Source organism: Watersipora subatra, chromosome 3 (genome assembly GCF_963576615.1).
Source record: "Watersipora subatra chromosome 3, tzWatSuba1.1, whole genome shotgun sequence".
NCBI lineage: Eukaryota > Metazoa > Bryozoa > Gymnolaemata > Cheilostomatida > Watersiporidae > Watersipora > Watersipora subatra.
Window position 1 is genome coordinate 20,020,903 of NC_088710.1, and position 22,611 is coordinate 20,043,513.

General features: G+C 34.2%; 1 protein-coding gene across 8 annotated transcripts in view; it reads left to right on the forward strand.

Annotated features, from left to right (window-relative positions):
• The first annotated feature begins 993 nt into the window (after nucleotides 1-993).
• LOC137389821 (uncharacterized) overlaps nucleotides 994-22,611 on the forward strand; it is a 61,748-nt gene continuing 40,130 nt past the window's right edge. For 4 of the 8 annotated variants that reach the window (XM_068075945.1, XM_068075944.1, XM_068075946.1 and 1 more), the window contains exons 1-2: nucleotides 996-1,233; nucleotides 16,386-16,664. In XM_068075945.1, coding sequence (XP_067932046.1) covers nucleotides 16,421-16,664 — 244 coding nt within the window. In that variant the 5' untranslated portion in view covers nucleotides 996-1,233; nucleotides 16,386-16,420. Of the gene's footprint in view, nucleotides 1,234-16,385; nucleotides 16,665-22,611 lie in introns of all 8 variants that reach the window. The other 4 variants (XM_068075942.1, XM_068075940.1, XM_068075943.1 and 1 more) reach the window with 2 other exon arrangements.

Consider the following 22,611-nt stretch of genomic DNA (forward strand, 5'->3'; position numbering starts at 1 on the left):
ATTTCAGTGCGAAGACGCCGTTTCCATGATTCGGAGATAGCGCAACTCCGAAGCACTGCGCATCATGGAAACATAGTGAATATTAAGTAGGTGTGGGCAAGCAATTTAATTACATTTAGTATGTTGTATATGGTTGAAATTAAAATCCAATACGGTTTTAATATAGACTGTTGATGAAAATACAATACAAAGACGGCAATTTCGTTAGCATGGTGATAAATAATACTGGATTACTTATTCTGAAATGATAGGAAATTAGAGAACATGTTCATGAGATTGCTAAACATAACATCTGACAATTTTGTACAATGCAGTGCAGACACTTGGAAAGCCCGCGGTGTCAGTTGATTTGCAGCCTCAACTTCATACTAATCCGCAGTTGCAGTGCACATGCAGTTTCAAGTTTTGAAGAATATGTATTTGCAGTATGCATGAATGGCTGGGTTTCAAGTAAGCTGTAGTGAGCTGTTTCCAGTCAGCTGAGGTTACAATCACTGGAAGCAAGTTAGCAGTAGATCACAGAAGGCAGTTGCAGTAGCAGCAAGTGCCTACTGCGCATTGGACATTATAACGCAATACGAAATTACTGCGTACTGCACTGTAATGCAGTGCAGTTCTAATGCGTCATTGCAACAAATCCATTAGAAAGTTATTTAGATTTTTTAAGTAAAGCAACTTATTGTAAAATCAATCAAAACTCGGACACCAAACTCTCTCTATGCGTATTGCAGTCATGTTTTACAATAAGTTCTAAGAATTTACTTTCCCACGAATGGTTGCCTTGATCAACTTGCTCAATCTCATGTCAATCACCAAGTCCAGCATATTTTATATATATCAACTCATTATAGATAACGCACAATTTGTCTGCCATTGCCTCGTTGTTATGGCATGACCACCATCGTGAAAGTTCAGTCAGTGAAGTCAACCGTAGACACGCTGGCGGTTGTATTATCAAGGAATAGAGACACGCTTGTTTCAGAACAGTAATTGACAGCCCTGGCACTCGGCGAATAGAAGAATTCTGTGAGAAGGCTGTTCTTGTACTAGGGCATGCGGGTAACGGAGAAGTCCGACCGATGCAGCCGTGAGCAAAGATAATCGCTGTGTCTACACGCACTGATAAAAACCATAGAGTTGGCTTCTTATCTCAAGTATTTTAGTGGCTGACATAGGACGAGCATGTTGTCTGGAATCATGCTTGAAGTGGATTAGCGACGTCTTTGCCTATCAGTAAGTGCCTTCTTTTATGCTTTTATTTTGTAAAAGTAGAATTTCTCAACTCCAGACTCTCTAGCGGTCTAATGCTGACAGTTTCTGTGTGTGATCGTTTGGTTTTAAAGCTGTCATTTCAAAAACAAAATCCTTAATGCTATTTACCATTTTATTTATCAGCATTTATCGATTATAATTTTAATCATTTACCTGGAAAAGCCAAACCTAACGCTGCTTGAAGTATTTTATAATGAACAGTTGACAAATGGTTAATTTGTGGAAGCAGTCCATTATTTGCAGTGATGAAAAGATTGTCTTCTACTTCATCAACATGTGGTTCAGCATGAAAACCTTGCAATAGTGGCTGACAGAATAATCAGGAATACCAAAACTTTGTTAGCAGTAGAATTGCTGCTGACAAGCTAAATTCTGTCATCGTAGAACTGAGCTGATAGCAGAATAGGCGCCAATCGTAATAGAGCCTAAATAATGCCATAATGGAGCCGCAGTAGAGTTATAATAAAATATTGATAGTAATAATGGATTCACAGAGGTGTTATACCAAAGTATTGATAGTAATAATAAAGTCACAGTAGAGTTATACCAAAGTATTGATAGTAATAATAGAGTCACAGCAGAGTTAAACCAAAGTATTGATAATAATAACAGAGTCACAGTAGAGTTATAAGAAAGTATTGATAGTAATAATAGAGTCATAGTAGAGTTATACCAAAGTATTCGTACTATTAATAGAGTCACATTAGAGTTATAACAAAGTATTGATAGTATTAATAGAGTCACAGTAGAGCTATAACAAAGTATTGGTAGTAACAATAGAGTTATAAAATAAGTTTAATAGACATAATGCCGTCATCACAGAGTTGTAGCAAAATCTTGATAGTAGTAGCAGAGTCATAGCAGAGTTAAAATCCTGTTTCTATTTATCAACCACACAGTCGTGATAGAGTTAAACAAGTAATAGAAATGGTACTAAGTAACAAGAAGAAGTTAGATCAGTTAGAAAACTGGAGGCCAAAGAACAAAAGAAGTTAACAATAGCAAATCAAGTAAAACTTAGTTAAACCTGATACTAACCCTTAGTTTATTTGAAGGAGCTAAAGGCATAACTATACATAAAATGTGAAGAAGATCAGAACAACGGCAAATTAGGAGGGCGTTGAACTGTTACTAATTGCACCAGACATTTATGGCTGGCTACGCGACCAAGTTAATGACAAGATGAAATTAAGAGAGTCGATAAGCTTGTACTAGCTAGGTGACCAATTACTTATGAAAAGCCAGAGAGGTTCCATTCCAGGATTTAGGAATGCCTCTTAAGGAATATGGATCACCGATTAATGCATATTCATACAGTGTGCTTCATTAATTCCCAAGATTGTCACGTCTGAGGCGCCGCCGTTGTGACACGTCAGCTTCAGTTGGCTTCAGCATTTGCTTCAGTTTATGGTTACTACTGTAGTGTTTCCAAAGGTGTTCAGCGTTTTAGCATGGTTGTTCTAAACACTTGGAGTATTATTACAGAAATACTCACTACTTTGAGCAGTAACTGGGTGAGAGTGTGTGAATGCATGTTTTGTTGTAAAAAAATTTGCATACTGCTTCTGAACTGGTCCAATGCTAAACTGGCTGAATGCTGAGCTGGTTGAATGCTGAGTTTGTTTGATGCTGAGCTGGTTGAATGCTGACTTAGTTGAATGCTGATATGTTAGATTGCTGAACTATACGTACAGCAAAGCTGTTGAACTCTGACCAGAACAAGGGGAAGATAGGACACCATCATATCAGACCATCAATGCATAAAACTAGGCACAGAGCTCAATATATCAACCATTCTCAATTCTTTCCCGAACAAATGCGAAAAGTTATCTTCTTATTTGCATACTTGTTATCTCACTCTAATACAGTACGTTACTATAAGTTCTGTAGTTTATAGATTACTTGGCTAGTAGGGCTACTAGTATGAGCAGAAAGTCAACAGTTCTATGATTCAGTAGTTAAGTCACTCAGTGTATGTCTCATCTAACGCTACACTGCTTGAAGTATGTAACCAACATCCGTAACACTGAATCCGTATTAATCATTACAACATTATAACTATGATGAAATACCTTACAAATTTGTGATTTTATTATTATTTTTCATTTTAATAGCTTTTTTGAAGTTATACTATTACTGACAACTCATTATGGAGTGTTGGCACGCAAAATCTACTTCTTTATTATTCTGGAGTATTTGTTATTTTTATCACTAATGTTAGAGACCTGTTAGCTATCAGATCTTTGGCTGTGTTACCAATTAAAAAAAGTTATTAAATTTTAAGCAATCTGTTCAAATGAAATAACACTATTAATAATAAAACTAGTGCACTCGCGGCGGTTCAGTATACTGTGAGAGATTGTCAGGTGTGCTGATAAACCACAGCTAATCAATATCCGAGCAATTATTGTGAAATGGCTGACATTAATCGATTAGTACAAGTGTTAAAATGTTGATCGACCAAGCTGCGAGTCATGAGTTCTAACCACATATGATGGAATAATCCTAACCTCTAACCATAGCTTCAGACTGATGAACGGATGGATGGACATACGGACATACGGACACGGCTCCTGTTATATTAGACTGTGTGTGTTAAGTTTAGTCGAAATTGATCAACAAATGTAAAAACTCATAGCATATCAGACAGATGCATAAGGACACACATTGATTGACAAAGTAGAACTTATTAGCACAAAAAAATAAATTTTTTAGTTCTATGTGATTGTTTTTGTGACTAATACTGAGTTTGCCTTAAGACTATGGTGAGCTATTTGAGTAATCAAATGTTTGGGACAAAACCTCTACAAAGACATTGTTGTATTGAAAAAACAGGTTTATTATCTGATACAATATACCGTAAAATCTCTATTTGAATGCCATGGTACTCGGTTTTTCAACTCTTCTCCTATAGTGGCGGTCAAATAGAGGTGGCTTTCAATTAGAGGTTTTACGAAATATACGGTACAGCATGCTTCATCAACCTGTTAAGTTATTCTGTACATGAAAAACTTTGATAAATGAACGATTTGTTCTTTATTTGATTTTTAGTCATATTTTTGTAGTAGAATGCACATTTGTTTCTTTCATATGTTGTCTGTTTGGTCAACCGCATCGTTATTTAGGCCAGTAAACATTTAGCCTCATAGTTTTCATTCTAATCTGACCGTTTCCCTAAATATAGAACTTTTTTTGTTTGATTATAGGGGGCAATAAAACCATTTAATTAACAGTTTGCCAATATGTTGAATGTCGAAGCTGTAGCTACAAACATGGCAACATCAAAAAAACTGGGTAAATATTTTGCAACCAGCATTTGTTAAAGCGTGTAATCAAGTGCATAACAGACAAAAAATCAAACAAAAACAAAAAATCTGAGCTCTTTTTATTTCATACAGTTTAATACAAGCCATAAGACATGATTTGGTTAACCCTTTATGACATTCCTTTATTCTTATTGGCTCACAGCTTTTAAAGTAATCCGGTCTGTGTTACACCGCAGTGTATGCAGCGTAACGCAGACCTAACCGCATGACTCTAACATAGTTTATCACTTTCACTCTCAAACGATGTTGACATAATAGTTATTTCAAGCTTTGTGTTTTAACTACAAGTATGTATTGGTAGATGACCATTTCTGTATACTAGCGGGTCTCAAACCGTACAGTGTAATATGTACGGAAGCCTGTTAATCTTATTTAAAATTTATTAAACAGACCTGAAGATTAGCTCAGACAGCGTTTTTATTTAAACATGCCTATATTATCTACTCTGTTGGTTTAGAAACTACAGACTTGAATGCCCCGGATATACTGGGTTTGTTTAGCTCGCTTTCTAAAAAAATTCAAACTAGCCATAGAGACTTCATTTAAATAAAATATGGTAAGGTTTATACATTTTTTATTTATGTGTATATTCATAAAGATTTATGATTATCCAATTTGACTTTAAATAGAGAAAGTTTGGTTTAATTTTTCAAACTGTTTGCAATCAAGTTTTGTGAAGGAAATTAAGTCAAACAGTTTATAATCAAATACGAACTGCAATCGCAAAATAGAGCTGCGCAAAGCAAAATAAAGAAAACTGCTTGATCAAGGTTTAAGAGATATTTTCGATTTTTAAATATGATATATCGTATGTCTGTGTACCTCGTATGTCTATGTTAATTTCACAATACAATGTTTACACTATCAGAAACCCATCACTGACCTCAGCAAATAGTTCATGGTATAGTGTTCTCATTACACAATATGGTCGTTAAAACGAAGAAATACTAGTCCCGCAGCAACGATCATGAAGGAAAGCATACCAGTAGATTAGGGAATCCACAATAGCCAATCAACATGGCCAAAGTGATGCATATCGCGCATACTCTTGGGGGTGTGCGGTGAAATATCGGGAAAGTTTGAGAGCCGCAATGTTTCAAAACATTTTTGTGTTGCCTCGTTGATTTGATTGGTTTACGGGGTACATAGTAAGCAAATCATCGTCTAGAAGGTTACCTTGACATATGGCTACACAGCGTGAACCAGCCTTCAGTTCTGACTACTTTATTCATTCATGATGAAATATTCTTGTCTTCTCTAGCGCGATGAAACGCATGAAACATTTTATAGAATATTCTCGACTATTTCAGTTGTGAATTGCGTAAAGTGTGCTCATCGTAAAAGGAAATATATAGTCAATTAAATCAAGTCTTTTGTCATTGTCAAGTTTTTTCATGTACAGCCAGGGTTTAAATTTTCCTTAAGTTCTATTTACTCTTACATAAAATCTGTTAATACCTGATAGCCTCTCGCTGTAGTTACTGATTAAACCCAGGAGATGTATTAATCAAACTAGGTTAGTCGCGTCGAAATAGGATAGCTCTTTGTTTCTACACTTGTAAGCATCAGTTGAACTCATTTGATAAGCTTCGCTAAGGTTATTCAAGGAGATTGAAATCACTATGTTTCCATGATACGCATGAAGCGCATCACGCGAGTTTGGAGTTGTGTGTAAGTTGTATTACCAAGCAAATTTAGTGTTTCTATGAAAATTTGTATGATGCGGATTGACTCAGGCGCCTTGCTGAAAAAATGTAAAGAATTGTACGCTATAAGTTAATAATTAATGGCGCTGTTAGCGACGCAAACATGGGAAACTCGATCGAGAAAGGACGACGGAAGCATTAAAAATGTTTAAAAGTGAATAGCTGGCGCAGTATCTTAATGCGCATCATTCGCAAGTGCTGCTTCCATTAATCGCAAGCATAATGGATTTGATAAAATTTTGCGAAATCACAAACCTCACTTAGTTTGCGGATTTATGCCATTTCCATGATGAGGTCAACTTGCGGATTGGCTCAAATTTGCGAATCATGCACATCATGGAAACATAGTGTATATATTAATTATTAAACAGAAAATTGTGTAAAAATGTTTTTTTTAACATGTTATTGCCAGTAATTTTATTTCAAACAGAAATGTTTTTCAAATAATGCATACAAAAATCATAAAAAGGTCAACAGCTAATCAAAATTAAATAGTTTGGCATATAACGCTTAAAATATATCTTTCTCTGTAAAGAGAACGGATGTTAGGTAGAGCATGGTTGCTTATTCTTAAACAGCACCTTGCTTGCATATTTGTGACCTGTTACAACCTAATCTTTATAATAATAAAAAACTGGGTTGGTCTGTCTGTCCAAAGTCACACTAAAAGCGTTAGGAAAAAAGATTGCACTGCAAGTGAATCAAACCCAAACTATCAGATTATCAGCAAGGCACACTAACATCTGCACCACTCAACCAATCTATGAATAAATGTGCACCTACTTATTACACCTGATGATCTCTCACAGCGCATGAGTCAGGGCATCACGAGACAAGTACATATTTAAGCTATAGTTTCACGGAGCCAAATTATGTATCTATGCATTTCTTAGCTTGAAAATGAAAACAATAACGAAACATCATCACTGAGCTGGCTGCTGATGATGCAAAATTAGTTAGATGTCAGCGCTGCTGATTATGCAATTTATTTGTCTACGCTTTGACCTTGTCGCTGGTTATTCCACGTTGCTTCTCATTAATCCAAGTTAGCATGTTGACTAGTGAAACGTTGAGAACTCTAACGGGCCTCTGACATCTGTACCGCAATTGTGGTTGATGGCCCTAGTGCCTCCCTGCCTTCTTCTGTTCAGCCTCAAAAACATTTTAATCGATTTTTAGTACAAGATAAAATATGCTAATGATTTTTGAAAGATTTGTTTACTGCATCGATTCTAGAGCATATTGCCAGCAAATCGAGTTATCTCTTGTATCATTGGGGAGCTGAGTTCAGACTATCTGTTTTTTGTTAACTTTCTCTTTGCCATCACGCCGGCATAAGAAAAGGCTTAATAAAAACATTTACATCAAATAGATCAGTAAATTATAAGCATTTTTCTCAAAAGAGCACTACCAAGTAATACAGTGTCAACAATTTGACCTTGCGGGGAAGTTACCGGTGAAAGGGATTAAATTTTGTTATTTACTTTGATAAAAACTGTTTTCTCATTCGCTAGGAATTTTTTTGTTACAGTCAAGTCTGCTAAAGATTTTTATGAGCTTTACCAAACAAGAACAAAAAAGCAAGTATTATAGAAACAAAAATTTTTAAATTTAAATATTGACACTAAAAATAATAACAGTGATTCCAGTTTTATCTTGCTGCTACATATGAAGAATATGTCAACTCAGAATGCAGGACACAAAAAGATATGAGACAAGCCTAACATGCTAGTAGGGTAAAACAACTCGGATCTCTTTAAATTGTATTTGGGTACACTTGCACCTCTATGCCAAGAAATGGCATCTCGAGGTGGCACGCAGAGTGCTCAATATAATCTGCTGGTATTACTGAGCAACATGGTATGGATACAGGCCTTAACATTGTCTCATACTATGGATTTGTTGCATTATACCTAGCAACCACTAATCAAATATTTTTGATCACCAAAAGATCTGTATTTTTTGCATTGCTTTCTGACCATTTGATCCGATAATGATTCACCCTAGCTACTTTTTCAATGTATTGAGTCAATAGTGTATGTGCCTAACTTTGGTCTAGCATTATGCTAATTCCGTTGTAGTTACCTTGGCCAAATTTAAACTGCTATCAAACTTTTGAATCCTTGTTTATTGAGTCAAGATGAACGAGGAAGTATGTGTACACAACAGTGTGAAAGCAATGGCTGCTTCTTAAACTCATGATCTATGAAATTAAGAAATTTTCACAAAGCAAAAAAGCTCAGATGTTACTTTCTGCGTCTACATGTAGTAGTTCAAATCTTTCGTTTTTAAATAGTTTAAAAGCTTGTAAAAGATCTAAACTGTGAAAGCTAGCTACAATTTTTTCTAGCATCTTTTATCATTGTGTGTGTCTGTTAGTCTATGCATCTCTACATTTTTGGCTCAATTTCATCAAAACTTCCTACATATTTGCTCCGTCCTTCAGCCAGGTCGACAAAATATTTGGTTTCAAAACTCCGTCTGATTCCTAAAAACCTGCATTTTAAACATCCACCTGTGAGCTATCTTCTTGAAAATGAAAGAAGTGGCGAACAATGCGGATAATTATATAAATATACGTAAGGACATGTAAATATTATGCCAAATCTTTTAAAAATCTGGAAAGTAGTACGACAGAGCAACTATAGTTAGTTCTATATAATAGTACGACAAAGCAACTATAGTTAGTTCTATATAGTAGTACAGCAGAGCAACTATAGTTAGCTCTATATAGTAGTACAACAGAGCAGCTATAGTTACATGTAGTTCTATATACCCTGTAGTAGTACAATAGAGCAACTATAGTTAGTTCTATATACTAGTACACCAAAGCAACTATAGTTAGTTCTATATAGTAGTACAACAGAGCAACTATAGTTAGTTCTATATAGTAGTATGACAAAGCAACTATAGTTAGCTCTATATAGTAGTATGACAAAGCAGCTGTAGTTAGTTCTATATAGTAGTACAACAGAGCAGCTATAGTTAGTTCTATATAGTAGTACAACAGAGCAACTATAGTTAGCTCTATATAGTAGTATGACAAAGCAACTATAGTTAGCTTTATATAGTAGTATGACAAAGCAGCTGTAGTTAGTTCTATATAGTAGTACAACAGAGCAGCTATAGTTAGTTCTATATAGTAGTACAACAGAGCAACTATAGTTAGCTCTATATAGTAGTACGACAAAGCAGCTGTAGTTAGTTCTATATAGTTGTACTAGAAACTTCTCCAGGTCAGTATCTAGCACATCTAGGTGCTCGTAGTAACAGTGTTGACATCTCTGTTAATGTCATTGACAAGTCTGTCTGTTAGTTCGCACCAACGCTACACATCTTCACATTTGTTGATTGATTTCATCCAAACTTCGCACACTCGTGCTAAATGCCTTTTGCCAGGTGGCCAAAAATACTTAGTTTGAAAGATCGCTACGGTTCCTGAGAACCAGTCTCCTCAACACTCACCTGATTAAAAATATAGAAATCCCGAACATTGCTAGCTTGATGCTAGTACTTTCTAAAATGTTCAATCATTCATAAAAATGGAGTAAAGCCAAAAATACCTAAAACTCGCAACTTGGTTCTAAACAAAAGAATTGAAAAACTCACAATATTGGGAAAATCTAGTTTAGAGCTAGTGAGAAAAATACTAATTAAAGAAATGCTATGGGAGAGCGAATCAAATACTAAATCAAAAACTAATGTCTCACTCTTTGATAGGAATCCAAGAGTGAGAGTTTGATAATATTAGATTAAGGAATGAAACTTCTCTGAACAAAGTCTTTAAAAGCAACTGGAAAGGTCTGCTGGGAGTGCATGCCTGGTAATTGATTAAAATGGAGTGTGAGGAACTATTAAAGACATAGTCGTTGAGGGTGGCTGTGAAAGACAGACAGTAATTGAAAGTGACTATAGGAAACACTTGGCTAATGTGGGCGACTAAAAGTCATACAGAGTCATTGTGAGTAATTAAAAGTGATACAGAGTCATTTTGAGTAACTGAATGTGATGCAGAGCCATTGTGTGTAACTGGAAGTGATGCAGAGTTATTGTGAGTAACGAAAAGTGATACAGAGTTATTGTGAGTAACTGAAAGTCATACAGAGTCATTGTTGGTAACTAAAAGTGACACAGAGTCATTGTGAGTAACTAAAAGTAATACAAAGTCATTGTTCGTAACTAAAAGTGACACAAAATCATTATGAGTAACTCAAAATGACACGAGTCATTGTGAGTAACTGAAAATGACACAAAGTGGTTTTAAGTAACTGAAAGTTATATAGAGACATATTGTGAATGACTGAAAGTTGTACAGGGTCATTGATAAAGGTCGTTAATGGTTTTTACTGGCTACGAGTGATTGACATGCATTGAGAAGCCAAGAGAGGTTGCGCAATGCTAGCCATACTCTCCTGCCATCCCACTGGAGACTATGAATTACTGTACTTGCTATATGACATGCCGAAGCAAATGTCAAGAATAATGTTGAATGATTAATCATCCAGCATGTTTCCCACTCACCCCTCTAATCTCCTGCCTCTCCTCCTCGTCCCCTACGGCTTTTATTTAAGCACTATTCAGTCTCAACCAACAAGAATCCTACTCAGCAGTTGAGCTGCCTTCTCAGTAACTTGCTTCAACAGAGACAATGGAAAGAGCTACACAACCCTGTAAGTCTAGAAATCTCAAAGAGTTCAATGGTTTTGCTCTAATGAAGTGAGCCAAAGCAGAGGCTGTTTTTTCTCGGATGAATTAATGACTTCGAATGTATCAGTGTTCATTATTTTACTTTTACAGTTGGTCAAACATCTTATTTTGTCCTTTATTTTATACTAACAAAAAACAATGTATAATCATATTTTCAAGTTAACCGTGTAAAAAAATAACATCCATTTATTTTTCAGTGATTTTTTACATAAAGCCAGATTATCCAGGTTTTAACAGAATATAGGATATGAGACAATATTCCAACAACTTCTATAAATATGTTATACGGTAATAGCGGAGTACCAGTACTATTACAAAATAGAATTTGAACCTAACAAATTTGATGAGTTATCAAATGGTCATCGATGTTCTAGCAATCTTTTAGGTGCTCAGAAAAATTTAAGTTCAACAATTAACTCTCTAGCAATTATCAAAGCAACACAAGCGAGTGGCTCAAGTAATGACATTTATCACGAGTAGAAAACTCTTAGCTGGATCTGCGATGCTTCTAGAGTCTTGTTACAGGTGCCTGCGACATAGTAAATCTTTTCACAATGCTTATATAATTTTTTAAGTGTAGTCACTACCTGACCCTGGAAGTGGTTGGCAGGGTCAGATAACTCTATGCTGCTATGTAAAAATCTCGCTTTTCAGGAGTTTGCATATAATGTAGCTACTGGTTGCTTCTCGCTCAGCTGAGAAGTAAAGACCAGACTTTGTACCTTGACACAAGTCATGACCACACAAGCATGTATGCTACGGTTCTTGACTTTGCTTGAGTGACTTCACAGTCAAGGTTTCTTGATGATGTTCTCTACTCAATTACATTATTCTTTTGGTGCGTAAGACTGGCTTAAACAGTTTTTGTTTATTTAAGTCAAAAAATAAATTATCCTGACATTTCATTTCCTGCACCTTTTCAACGCAACAAAAAGGTGGCTCAGGTACATCAGAATTGGCCAATGAGGGATGAGCGATACAAAATGTTTCAAATAAAAAACAACTCACTCGACCTCAAAAAGATAACACCCGAAATATAAGCAAACATGTCAGGCTATATTAGCATAATTTTAGAGTCAAAGGAGCATAATTTTTAAAGAACTGTAGTCTTGTTCTGTTACTTCCTCTCACTTTTATGGCCAAAGCAAAAGCACTTAAAAGCACTTTTTGAGCGAGAATTCTAGCAGATACATTCTCAGCTCTTTATTTTTAAGACAATAAGGCCCTGAGTAAGCGTGACAGGTTCCAACAGTACAGAGAACTCTGATGAATATAGCTGCGGTTTTGAAAAAGGCAGATATTAAGCGCAGTTATTTAATGCACAAAGTGCAAAGTTCCGTAGGCACTTCACTCTTCAGTTTTCACTCCTTCAGCGCAACGCAAATCTTTAAAGGCACATTTTATCATGTTTGACAATGGAAAGAGGGGCGAGATCAACACAAATTTGGCAACAATTCAAAGTTCAAACAATTATTAGCTATCAGTTATTAGCCTAAAGACCCCTAAACGTAAAAGTTACATTAAGAAAACCAAAGATTTTTGACTAGCTTGTTGTCTCTCAAGGACGGCATAGATATGGCTGCAACTGCAAAAAACACTAGGTATTTAAACCTTCAGATACGGTTTAATTCGTTCAGGGATCAAGCTCGTAAATCAATCCCCTAAAGTGCCATTTAGGTTAACCTCTTTAAAAATGAGTAAGGACAAATTAACTCAATCCAGACCAAATGACACACCTCTAAGAGGATAAATTATTAACATATATGTCCTTGTATGATAAATTATATTATTTTACGCTACCAATGCATCATAAAAGCAAAAAAGCTATACTAAATATTGTCAGGTGTTCTTTTTTTAAATACAATATAAGTGAATGGTGAAGATGAAGGTGGTTTAGAAATAGAGGGTTTGAAACAAACTGCAGACATATCATATGTAGCTGTTCTTTTTTACAATACAGTATAACTAGTGGCAGTTTCCTTGAGACAGCTTATAGTAGATAAAAGTTTGCTTGCAAGTTGAGATTTTGCTATATTCGTATTGCTGAATCTCACTTTGTCATTGAGGGTGTCTGTTTGTCAGCGTCAACGCTAAGCATTTTCACATTTGTGGCTGGTTTCATCCAAGCTTCACACACATATACTGCCTGGTTTCTCCCAGGTTACAAAACATACAGTACTTCATTTCAATACTGTATCTGGTTCCTAAAAACCACCTCTTAAACATATACCTAGGGGGCCATCTGGTCGAAAATGAAAGAGATTCCGGGCCAGGCCAGACTTATTGCTAGTTTTATCTTAAGTTCAAGCACCGATTCAGCTAAATCACGTACAGCATTTTTATGACTTGGCAAGATTTTTAATAATAAAAGTGCTTTTTAATCACTAAAGTTTGCTAAAGATTTAGCAAAAAATGACCTTAAAGTCAATTTTAAAAAACTATTAACTTAGTAAAAAAATCTTTGTGCGGTATATTTTGCTCTAATGCATAAAATTTTATCTGCAAAAAAGAACAAATAATTTGATTCCTTCATTTGCTATGCAAATTGTCAATGCCTAATCAATAGCTAATCAATACTTGATCAATAATCAGTAGCTAGTTAATAGTTAATCAATGGCTATTCAATAGAACACCTTATCAGGCTCAGAAAATGTTTAAAACTTTTTACTAGGTTAATAAAGAATGACATCGACTCAATTTGGTTGAAATTCTATCTATATAATTATATTAATCTCAATGTTTGTCTGGTTTTCGTCCATTTGTCCAGTTATAGCGAGTAAGTATATGGAACAAAAAAATCTGCTTTGCACTGGATTCCAACTCAAAACCTTTAGCTCTACAGACAGGCATCATAACCACTACACAACACATCCAACTAGCCATACTATTGTATAACTGTACGCTTACTTATGCATTTGACAATCTTTACTGGCTTCACGATTCAGCTAACACGCTTCAGTTAGCTTGCTGGAAGATATTGATTGTGTGAGAGATCATGATGCAATCTTTTTATCTATCGCTGGCTTAAGCTACAATAACGGCTCTTATTATAGTACAGATTTAGAATAGCTTAAGTTACTCAAATTCATTTGATGAAGAAACTTAGCCAATGTCAACTACATTACCTTCCACTGCTTATAAGTTGCTTTTTATTACCCGTGCAACATCAGACATTCAGCTATTTGGGATATAAAATATGTAGATACTAATATAATACTCTGAATGCAAGAGTCAATCACATTAAAAATAAACATAATATTCAGTGTTTTTTGCCTTTGTACTAGTTGTGTTAAAGTCTAGGCAATAAACTCTCCTCTTCTACATTACAATCCCTGAGTAGGAATACAAATTATGCATAGCATAAAATACTTGAACGGTATTTATAGACCTATTTTTCAACGTGATGAATTTGAGAATAGTCATGCACCAAGGCCTTAGTTGACAGAAAATAAATTTCCTACATAGACCTGCTCCAGCTGTATTCTCTTTGCAAGTATAAGTATTACTACTTGAAATTTCCCTTTCAGAGGAGTTCAAATGACGCTCCATCGTCAATGATCTTTCTACTTAGTTTCTGAGGTGCTGTCTGAAGCAAATGAATTGTTATACAAATATTTTAGATAGTAACTAGGGCTGCTTAATCGGCAGTATCTTGGTTATTGAGATATTCATTACCTTTTCATCAAACATTTACCCTGAACTGTCAAACAAACATAGGTACATAGGTGCATAACCTATGTACCTATGCACATAGGTGATAATAGACTATGAGAAAAAAAGGGTTGTTTACACTGGTTTCTAGCCTTAGTTAAAATGAAGGAGAACACAACTCTTAGTAAGTTTTTGCAAAGGTCTATTTTTCGAAATTTTCTCAACTCATTTACTTTGCAATCTGTGTAAATTTGCTAAAACAGCAATTGTGAATATTTCGGGAATTAACTGTGAAACTATTGCAATATGATAATGCTCTACAAGCTGCATAATAGCTACATACGTACATGATAGCTACATTCGTACATGATAACTACATACATACATGATGGCTATATTCGTACATGATAGCTACATTCGTACATAATAACTACACACATACATGATAGCTACATACATACATACATGATAGCTACATGCATACATGATAGCTACATACATACATCATAGCTACATTCATACATGATAGCTACATACGTACATGACAGCTACATACATGATAGCTACATACATACATGATAGCTACATACATACATACATGATAGCTACATACACACATACATGATAGCTACATACATACATGATAGCTACATACATATATGATAGTTACGTACATACATGTGGCTTGTTCATAATTAGATTAAAAGAAGGATTATCAAAGATTTTCTTGTTATTATACCATTAGTCATTTTAACCGATAACTACCGCTCTCTTTGCTCATAAGCCATAGTTTGTAGTTGAAACATGAGAAATAATTTATATATATTTGATTTGCTGAAATGAGAGGTCTTCATTGGACAAATTACAATTTTCATTGCAATTCCTTCTGTCTGAAATCAGCTTCATTTGAAGTCGCACAGATTTGTCACTAATAAAAGATGACTTTCAAATCAATGTTAACTCATCAAAAATAATAAATTGCAGTAAATACGTCAAAGTTTTTGTTTTTATGTTGCAATAACAATTGTATTTAATGTGCTAACATTCACTCAATTACAGAATTCTGTACGTGAGATTAACGAGGCTGGACTAAAATGTTGGCTAATATAGCACACAATCCCAGGGCGTTCAACTTATTAAACTGGAGGGCTAACAAACTGAACTAATCAGCCTTCTTCCACGGCCTTAGAGTAGTTGTACCAATGTTCATTCCCTGTGCTTTATGACAGAAACAATGAATTGACAGATGGACAATGGCCAATAATAATATAGATCATAGGCTTATTAATACGCATACTAATGAATACTTTGAAAGAAATGGTTTTATAAAAGTGGTTTAGTCTGCCAGTACTGGAAATTGCCATTTTTCTCCTTGTTGCTGACCACCAAATCAACACCAGCTAATAGATTTGTTGCCTACAAGCACACTATTTTAATGATTGGTTTATAGATGCACACTATCTTCCTGATTGGTTTATTGATGCATACTACCCTTCTGATTGGTTTATTGAAGCGCACTACTTTCATGATTGGTTTATTGATGCACACTACCTCCCTGATTGGTTTATTTCTTGTTTATATGTGCACCGTTTTCCTCGTTGGTTTATTTATTTACACTGCCTTCCTGATTGGTGTATTTCTGTCTGTATTTTCACTACCTTCCTGATTGGTGTATTTATTTACACTACCTTTTTGATTGGTTTATTATTCGTTCTTCTTGCAGAGAAACCAAGAAGAAAGTATCCTGAAGACGAAGATATGAAGTGTAACATATTAGCCATATTTCTCCTACTGCAATCGTTGTGCCTGACAAGAGGAGAAGCATTGTCCGATATGACAACTCCCCTATATGAATCTAGTTCATTATTCCTTACTACAATAGATGCTTACAATGCCGAAGATCCACAGAGTTGCATGAATTTTACCTTTCCCAGTTCAAATGAATGCAATGAAGCATCAATGATAAGAAATAACTACAAAATTCGGGAATCCAAAACTGGAGGTAAGTATTTGTTTATCTACTGGACATACAATTACAATGCTATGTGATTTTCTGGTTGGCATTGTTTTGCTTACCCTCACTCTAGCCTTAGTTTTTTTTGTGCTAACGAAATTAGTGTGTGGTACATTAGCACAACCTTGAGGAAAAGTTAAAATAAATTTAGCTTGCACAAATTGTAATTAATTAAATACATCTTTGTATACTTTTGCCTTTCAAAAATTTTCATCCTCAAATATTTATTTAGTTAAAAAGCTAAATAAATATTTCTCACCTTATACATTGAAGACAATATTTTTTTTAAATAGCTCCATTTCTCATTTTTGATTTTATATTTTGTTAACATATCTTCCTTCCAACAAATAAAATAAACAAATTAACTGAATAAATAAATAAAATGGCCTTTGTGCACTTTGTATTACTAGCTATATTGAATAACATTAAGACATATGCTTTTCTCATCAAATAATAAAATGATTTAAACAAACCAAAACTTTACTTAAGTTAAAAAAGTGTCATTTAATATGTTGTTTAAATAATTTGCAAACCACAAATTTGAGATGCCTTATAATTAGCTGACCTAGAAAAGAATTCAACTTTTTAATTCTTTTTTATCGTACAGGCAGCAATAAAATCTTAGACTCTTCACCTTTTAAATATACAGTTGAATGTATGACGAAGGAAATGAATCCAAAACTTGTTTCAACTTAAATAAAAATATTGCTAAATTATTTTTTGATAGCGATTGCGATATGATAATGAGGTATAGTATAGGTATGTATATATTATGTTATACCATATTTTATATTGTAAAATGTTATGATATTTCACTTGTACTCTCGGTGGTTCTGTACACTGTGAGAAATAGTCATGAGTAATCAATATAGTGAGAACTATCAAGCAAAGTGGGAGTTATCAGCTCACGAGTGTTGTAATGGAAGTGCGTTCGCTTTTGAATCAGTTACCCTGAGCTTGATAGATACCTGTGGGAGGAAAGATTTTTTATAGCTCTTGGCTTGGTTACAGGCAGATGGTTGGTAACTGCTCTTATCATAGTATAGAATATCTTACTTTGTATTGCGTTATATTATCCAATATTATATGTACATATATGTAACCTCAAGCCTCAAAACCATCAGTTTGGGCATTTACATTGTTTTCTATAACAAGCTTATGCAGCGCAATAATGAGTTCATCATATCACAACACTGTTTTTCAATTTCATCGTTTTGTATACAATTCAAGTGCGCTCTTTTTCCACTGGTGATGTTATATTTTGGCTAGAATTAGCCAATCAGGTGTAACCAGTCATTCAAAGCTCACATGCACGATGGTTGCTATGGAAAATTCCATTAGCCTGAGATCTCCCAGATTTGCACTTTAGCGGGCGCCTGTAGAATAACACAATACATATCATAAATAATATTATTACACATTATATGTATTGTGTTGTTTTCTGTTATATTGTTTTGCATGGTACTATATTTTATTATCTTTTATATTAAGGGATATTATATCTTGTGGTTATTCAAAGCTCCCTTCATAAACAAGTTTTGGCACAAGTAGAAGAAATGGCGTCTTTGTGTTACATCTGTTGGTATTAATCAGCCTGCCATAGGTCGGCTTTCTCAAGTGACGGTGCCTTACAAATGAATGCCAAAATATTGTTCGTAAAAATCCTGCCATTGGCTTGATGTTTCCTATAAAAACTAAGCCTTAAAAAAGTTATAGCACTTACCTCTTTATTTTGGTACCAGCTGTATATTTGGTATACAATTTTACTAATTTACTTGCAAAGGTTTTGATTTTAATATCGATATTTGTCGTTGTTGGAGCTGTATTTTGTTTGCTGTGAATACTTTAGTGAACTACAAAATCAAAACAGCATTACATGATCTTTTTCATATGATTTTTTTTGATTAATTATGTAAAACTTTTGAATAAGCACTGATAAAATTTGATTTTTTTTTTTAAAGATAATTTCGGTTTTAGATACATTACATGTAAATCAAAGGAGTACACTTAAAATATCAATTTTTGATCAAAGACTTTTGGCAAGCAATCGATTAGGCTTATACATATTCATAATCTAGGAGTTGTTCTTTCAATACCTTTCTAACTATTATCAACGCAATTACTCAGTCAATGATAAGGTGATTTGTAAAAGAATCCATTAAAAATAACTTTGTTGTTTATCATGAACATGTGTTCTATGGTAAGGGATTTGTTATTGCTGCTTTAAAACATCAATTCACTACAAAGACCTTGAGCTACAGTTTTTATTGATAAACTGACAAGTACAGTCTTTTTTATGTTTCTGTATAAATAGTGAAAGTACAATGAATGTAGCTTATTCACTCCAAAGTATACAATGAAACGATGTATAGATACAACAGCATAGCATAATATGAAAATGCTGTAGAGCAACAGTAATATAGTTTACCTGTATGAATTACCTGTATTAGATGTATAAAACATTTAGTTCATTCACTATTAAGTATATAATGAATTACTATATTAATACAGCACATTTTTTTATAGCAATAATTATATTTGTTTTGCCCATTAGCAAAAAGTGCTATTTTACACGGCTAGCGTACTATCGTGTAACCCTTTTTTCATAAAAGCTACTGTAATTTTTTTTCTGATTACAACTAGATTATAATCTGAATGCCTCATGTGTATTCAATATGTTTAGAGGATTAGTAGAGGATTAGTAGAGGATTAGTAGAACCCAAAATTTCGAATAGTAGTAGAAAGTAATCAGTAGCAAAGTGGCCACATCATAGTACTAACAATAACTCAGTTTCCTCAATTACAATTAACTCTTTCGTTGTTGCTGTAGTGGTTGCCATGGTTTTAGTGACAGTTTAACTGAGAAGATCGATCGTCACATTAATCAGAACTGCACTCTGATTCGAAGTCACTGAGGTCTAAATCCTATCCATTGTTTTCAGATTCGTGCTTTCAGATGCATAATGTGGTTTACAATCTTACCTGAAGACTCTGAAGTAGTTTTGGTAAATGATGAGAACACTGTTCAGGACCACTCGTACAATGTACTAGCAGCGATTTTTATGGCGTATTCTAACTTTAAAATGTTAAAAACCGTTATTACCGTTTTCTAACTCCAAAGTTTCACAACTTTTCTTTAGCACTTTGAAAGCGACACCATCAAAATAATTAATAACTGTGTCTCACTAATATTTTAGAATCAAAGTAGATCTTTGTTTAACTCGGTCTGGTACTTCGGCGTAAATGAAAAATGGTTTAGCAAAAAGGCTGAACCGACAGCATTAACACCGTTCCGCCCGAAAGTGATCGCAAAATATAGGCAAAATTAGTGTCGCTTCGCCCATAGAGAGGTTAAACTTATCTTTCCAAAATTTTGACAAAATAGATAAAAAATACAGCGCCACCCTGTATTTAATTGCCACCTCTAATGAAACACTACTATAGGGAAAGGGTTGAAAAATAGTGTGTCATGACCATAGAGTTATCTTCCCTTAGAGTGATAATAGTGCCTTCAACAACACGAGCGTTTCCGGTGCCAACAAGAGCGTTTAGGCCACGCCACTTTTTTGTGCTAGTCAATCGTAGTGATTGACTAGATCAATAACATCAGCCGTGAGATTGGTTAAACAACGATCTTGAATTTTCACAGTTAAGATAGTAATTATTGCTCATATTAAAGAAATGATGATTATAGTTTATTATAATCATCTAGATTATATTTAGCCATTAGCAAGTAATGGCTAAATATAATCTGCTTAGCTATAATTACAATACAAAATTATTTAGTAAATAAGGTAATAAAAAAGTCTATTTTATTTTTATATAATTATAATTTAGTATAATTAAGTATAATTTATTTTTATTTAACATATAACAACATTTGGCACTCTAACTTTCAAACTTTTTGCTTGCTTACATCAAGCAAGGATGTCCACTAACTAGTGGACATCCTTGCTTCAAGCTAGTCTATGTATTTGATTGATATGTATTAAAATCTAATATTACATGCAAGGGCTGTCTGTGGACTGTGGTGTCAATGAATCCCTTTATCACCATACCACGTCAATACTTTTAGTTGAAGGCAGTCGATTACCTTCCCATCACACTAATGTAATATAACCCCAGTATGACTATCTATTTTATCTATGAGTAACTGATTGCATTAACTCACTTATTTAACACAATCTATTCAGTGCCTTTACAAGTCATGTAGATATTGAATTGCTTTAAATAATAAGCTTATATTAGAGTAATAAACTATAATCATCATTTCTTTAATATGGACATTAATTACTATCTTAACTGTGGAAATTCATGATCCTTGTTTAACCATTTTCATGGCTGATGTTATTGATCTAGTCAATCACTACGATTGACTAGCACAAAAAAGTGGCGTGGCCTAAACGCTCCTTGTTGGCACCGGAAACGCTCGTGTTGTTATCACTGTAGGGGAAGATAACGCTATGGTCATGACATTAAAATAGAGGTTTTACAGCATTCTAATTGATGAAATAAAACACACGCACCACGCACGCACGCACACACACAGTATATATCAGATACAACACTAATACAAAGGCTAACTATCTGGACTGGTTTTGTTTAATAAATCTGTAACTTTGGATACTTTTGACAGGCCTCCTAATTGATCATAGTAATACTATCTTGTCCTAACACACTAAGATAATATACTGACGGTTGCTGTTGCTCAGATACAAGTATTTAATGCATTCTGATATAGGTCAATTTCTTTGATTCATACTTGAGCATGCATTAGATACAAGTATTTAATGCATTCTGATATAGGTCAATTTCTTTGATTCATACTTGAGCATGCATTAGATACAAGTATTTAATGCATTCTGATATAGGTCAATTTCTTTGATTCATACTTGAGCATGCATTAGATACAAGTATTTAATGCATTCTGATATAGGTCAATTTCTTTGATTCATACTTGAGCATGCATTAGATACAAGTATTTAATGCATTCTGATATAGGTCAATTTCTTTGATTCATACTTGAGCAACGTTAATGATAAATTTAACAAATAAATTTCTTGTTTTAATGAGGAAGGAATAATGTCTGTCACAATTTCCTTTTACTGTGACAAAAAATTACAAGTAATGATGGGCTAAGAATGCAGTGAAATATTTTTGTATACTGGCATTATGAAATTAAGTTGTATGTAGTATTTATTTCTTAAATGCTGCTGCATAATGACTACATGTTTCATTTATATTGTATGTAACGAAATGACAGTCAATCGCTCAGCACGCAAGATCTTGATTACTAGCTCTACAGGGCTAGCTTTTGTTAAATACCAATATATTAGATTGACACCTGTATCAGCTCTTGCATTTTAAAGCTGGGTAGTCCATTTCCAATTTATATATATATATATATATATATATAGATATATATATATATATATTACCTGGTTTGTTTGTTGGTCTGTCGTATGTCCAGTTTTAGGGATGCAAGAGCTGCTTTGCACTGGAATTGAACGTGGAAAAATCAGTTTTGCAAACAAGTGCTGACCGCAATGCCACGCGGCTACCTTGCTATACTATGGAATAATTGTGAACATACTTTTTACACTTGCTAGTCTTTAAAGGTTTACTTGCAACAAAATTCACTGTACAGGTATTTGGTATCAATAGGTTCACCATGTCTTACTCTGCTGTGTTGTAGGTGCAAAATATGTTGAAATGTGATTACAAGCTCTTAAAAGCTCAAAAACGAACAGCTAATCGCAGCCATCACAAAAATGCCGTAGTTTGGAATCTCTTTATTTAGCTGATGTACTTGAACAGTTTGGTTATTGTTTTGACACATGATGTTATCACGTAAAATTAAAGGCCAATAAAAGGCTCGATATAAAAAATCTCATAGCACTAGTTTATGACAAATACTTCGGGTTCTACCGGAAAG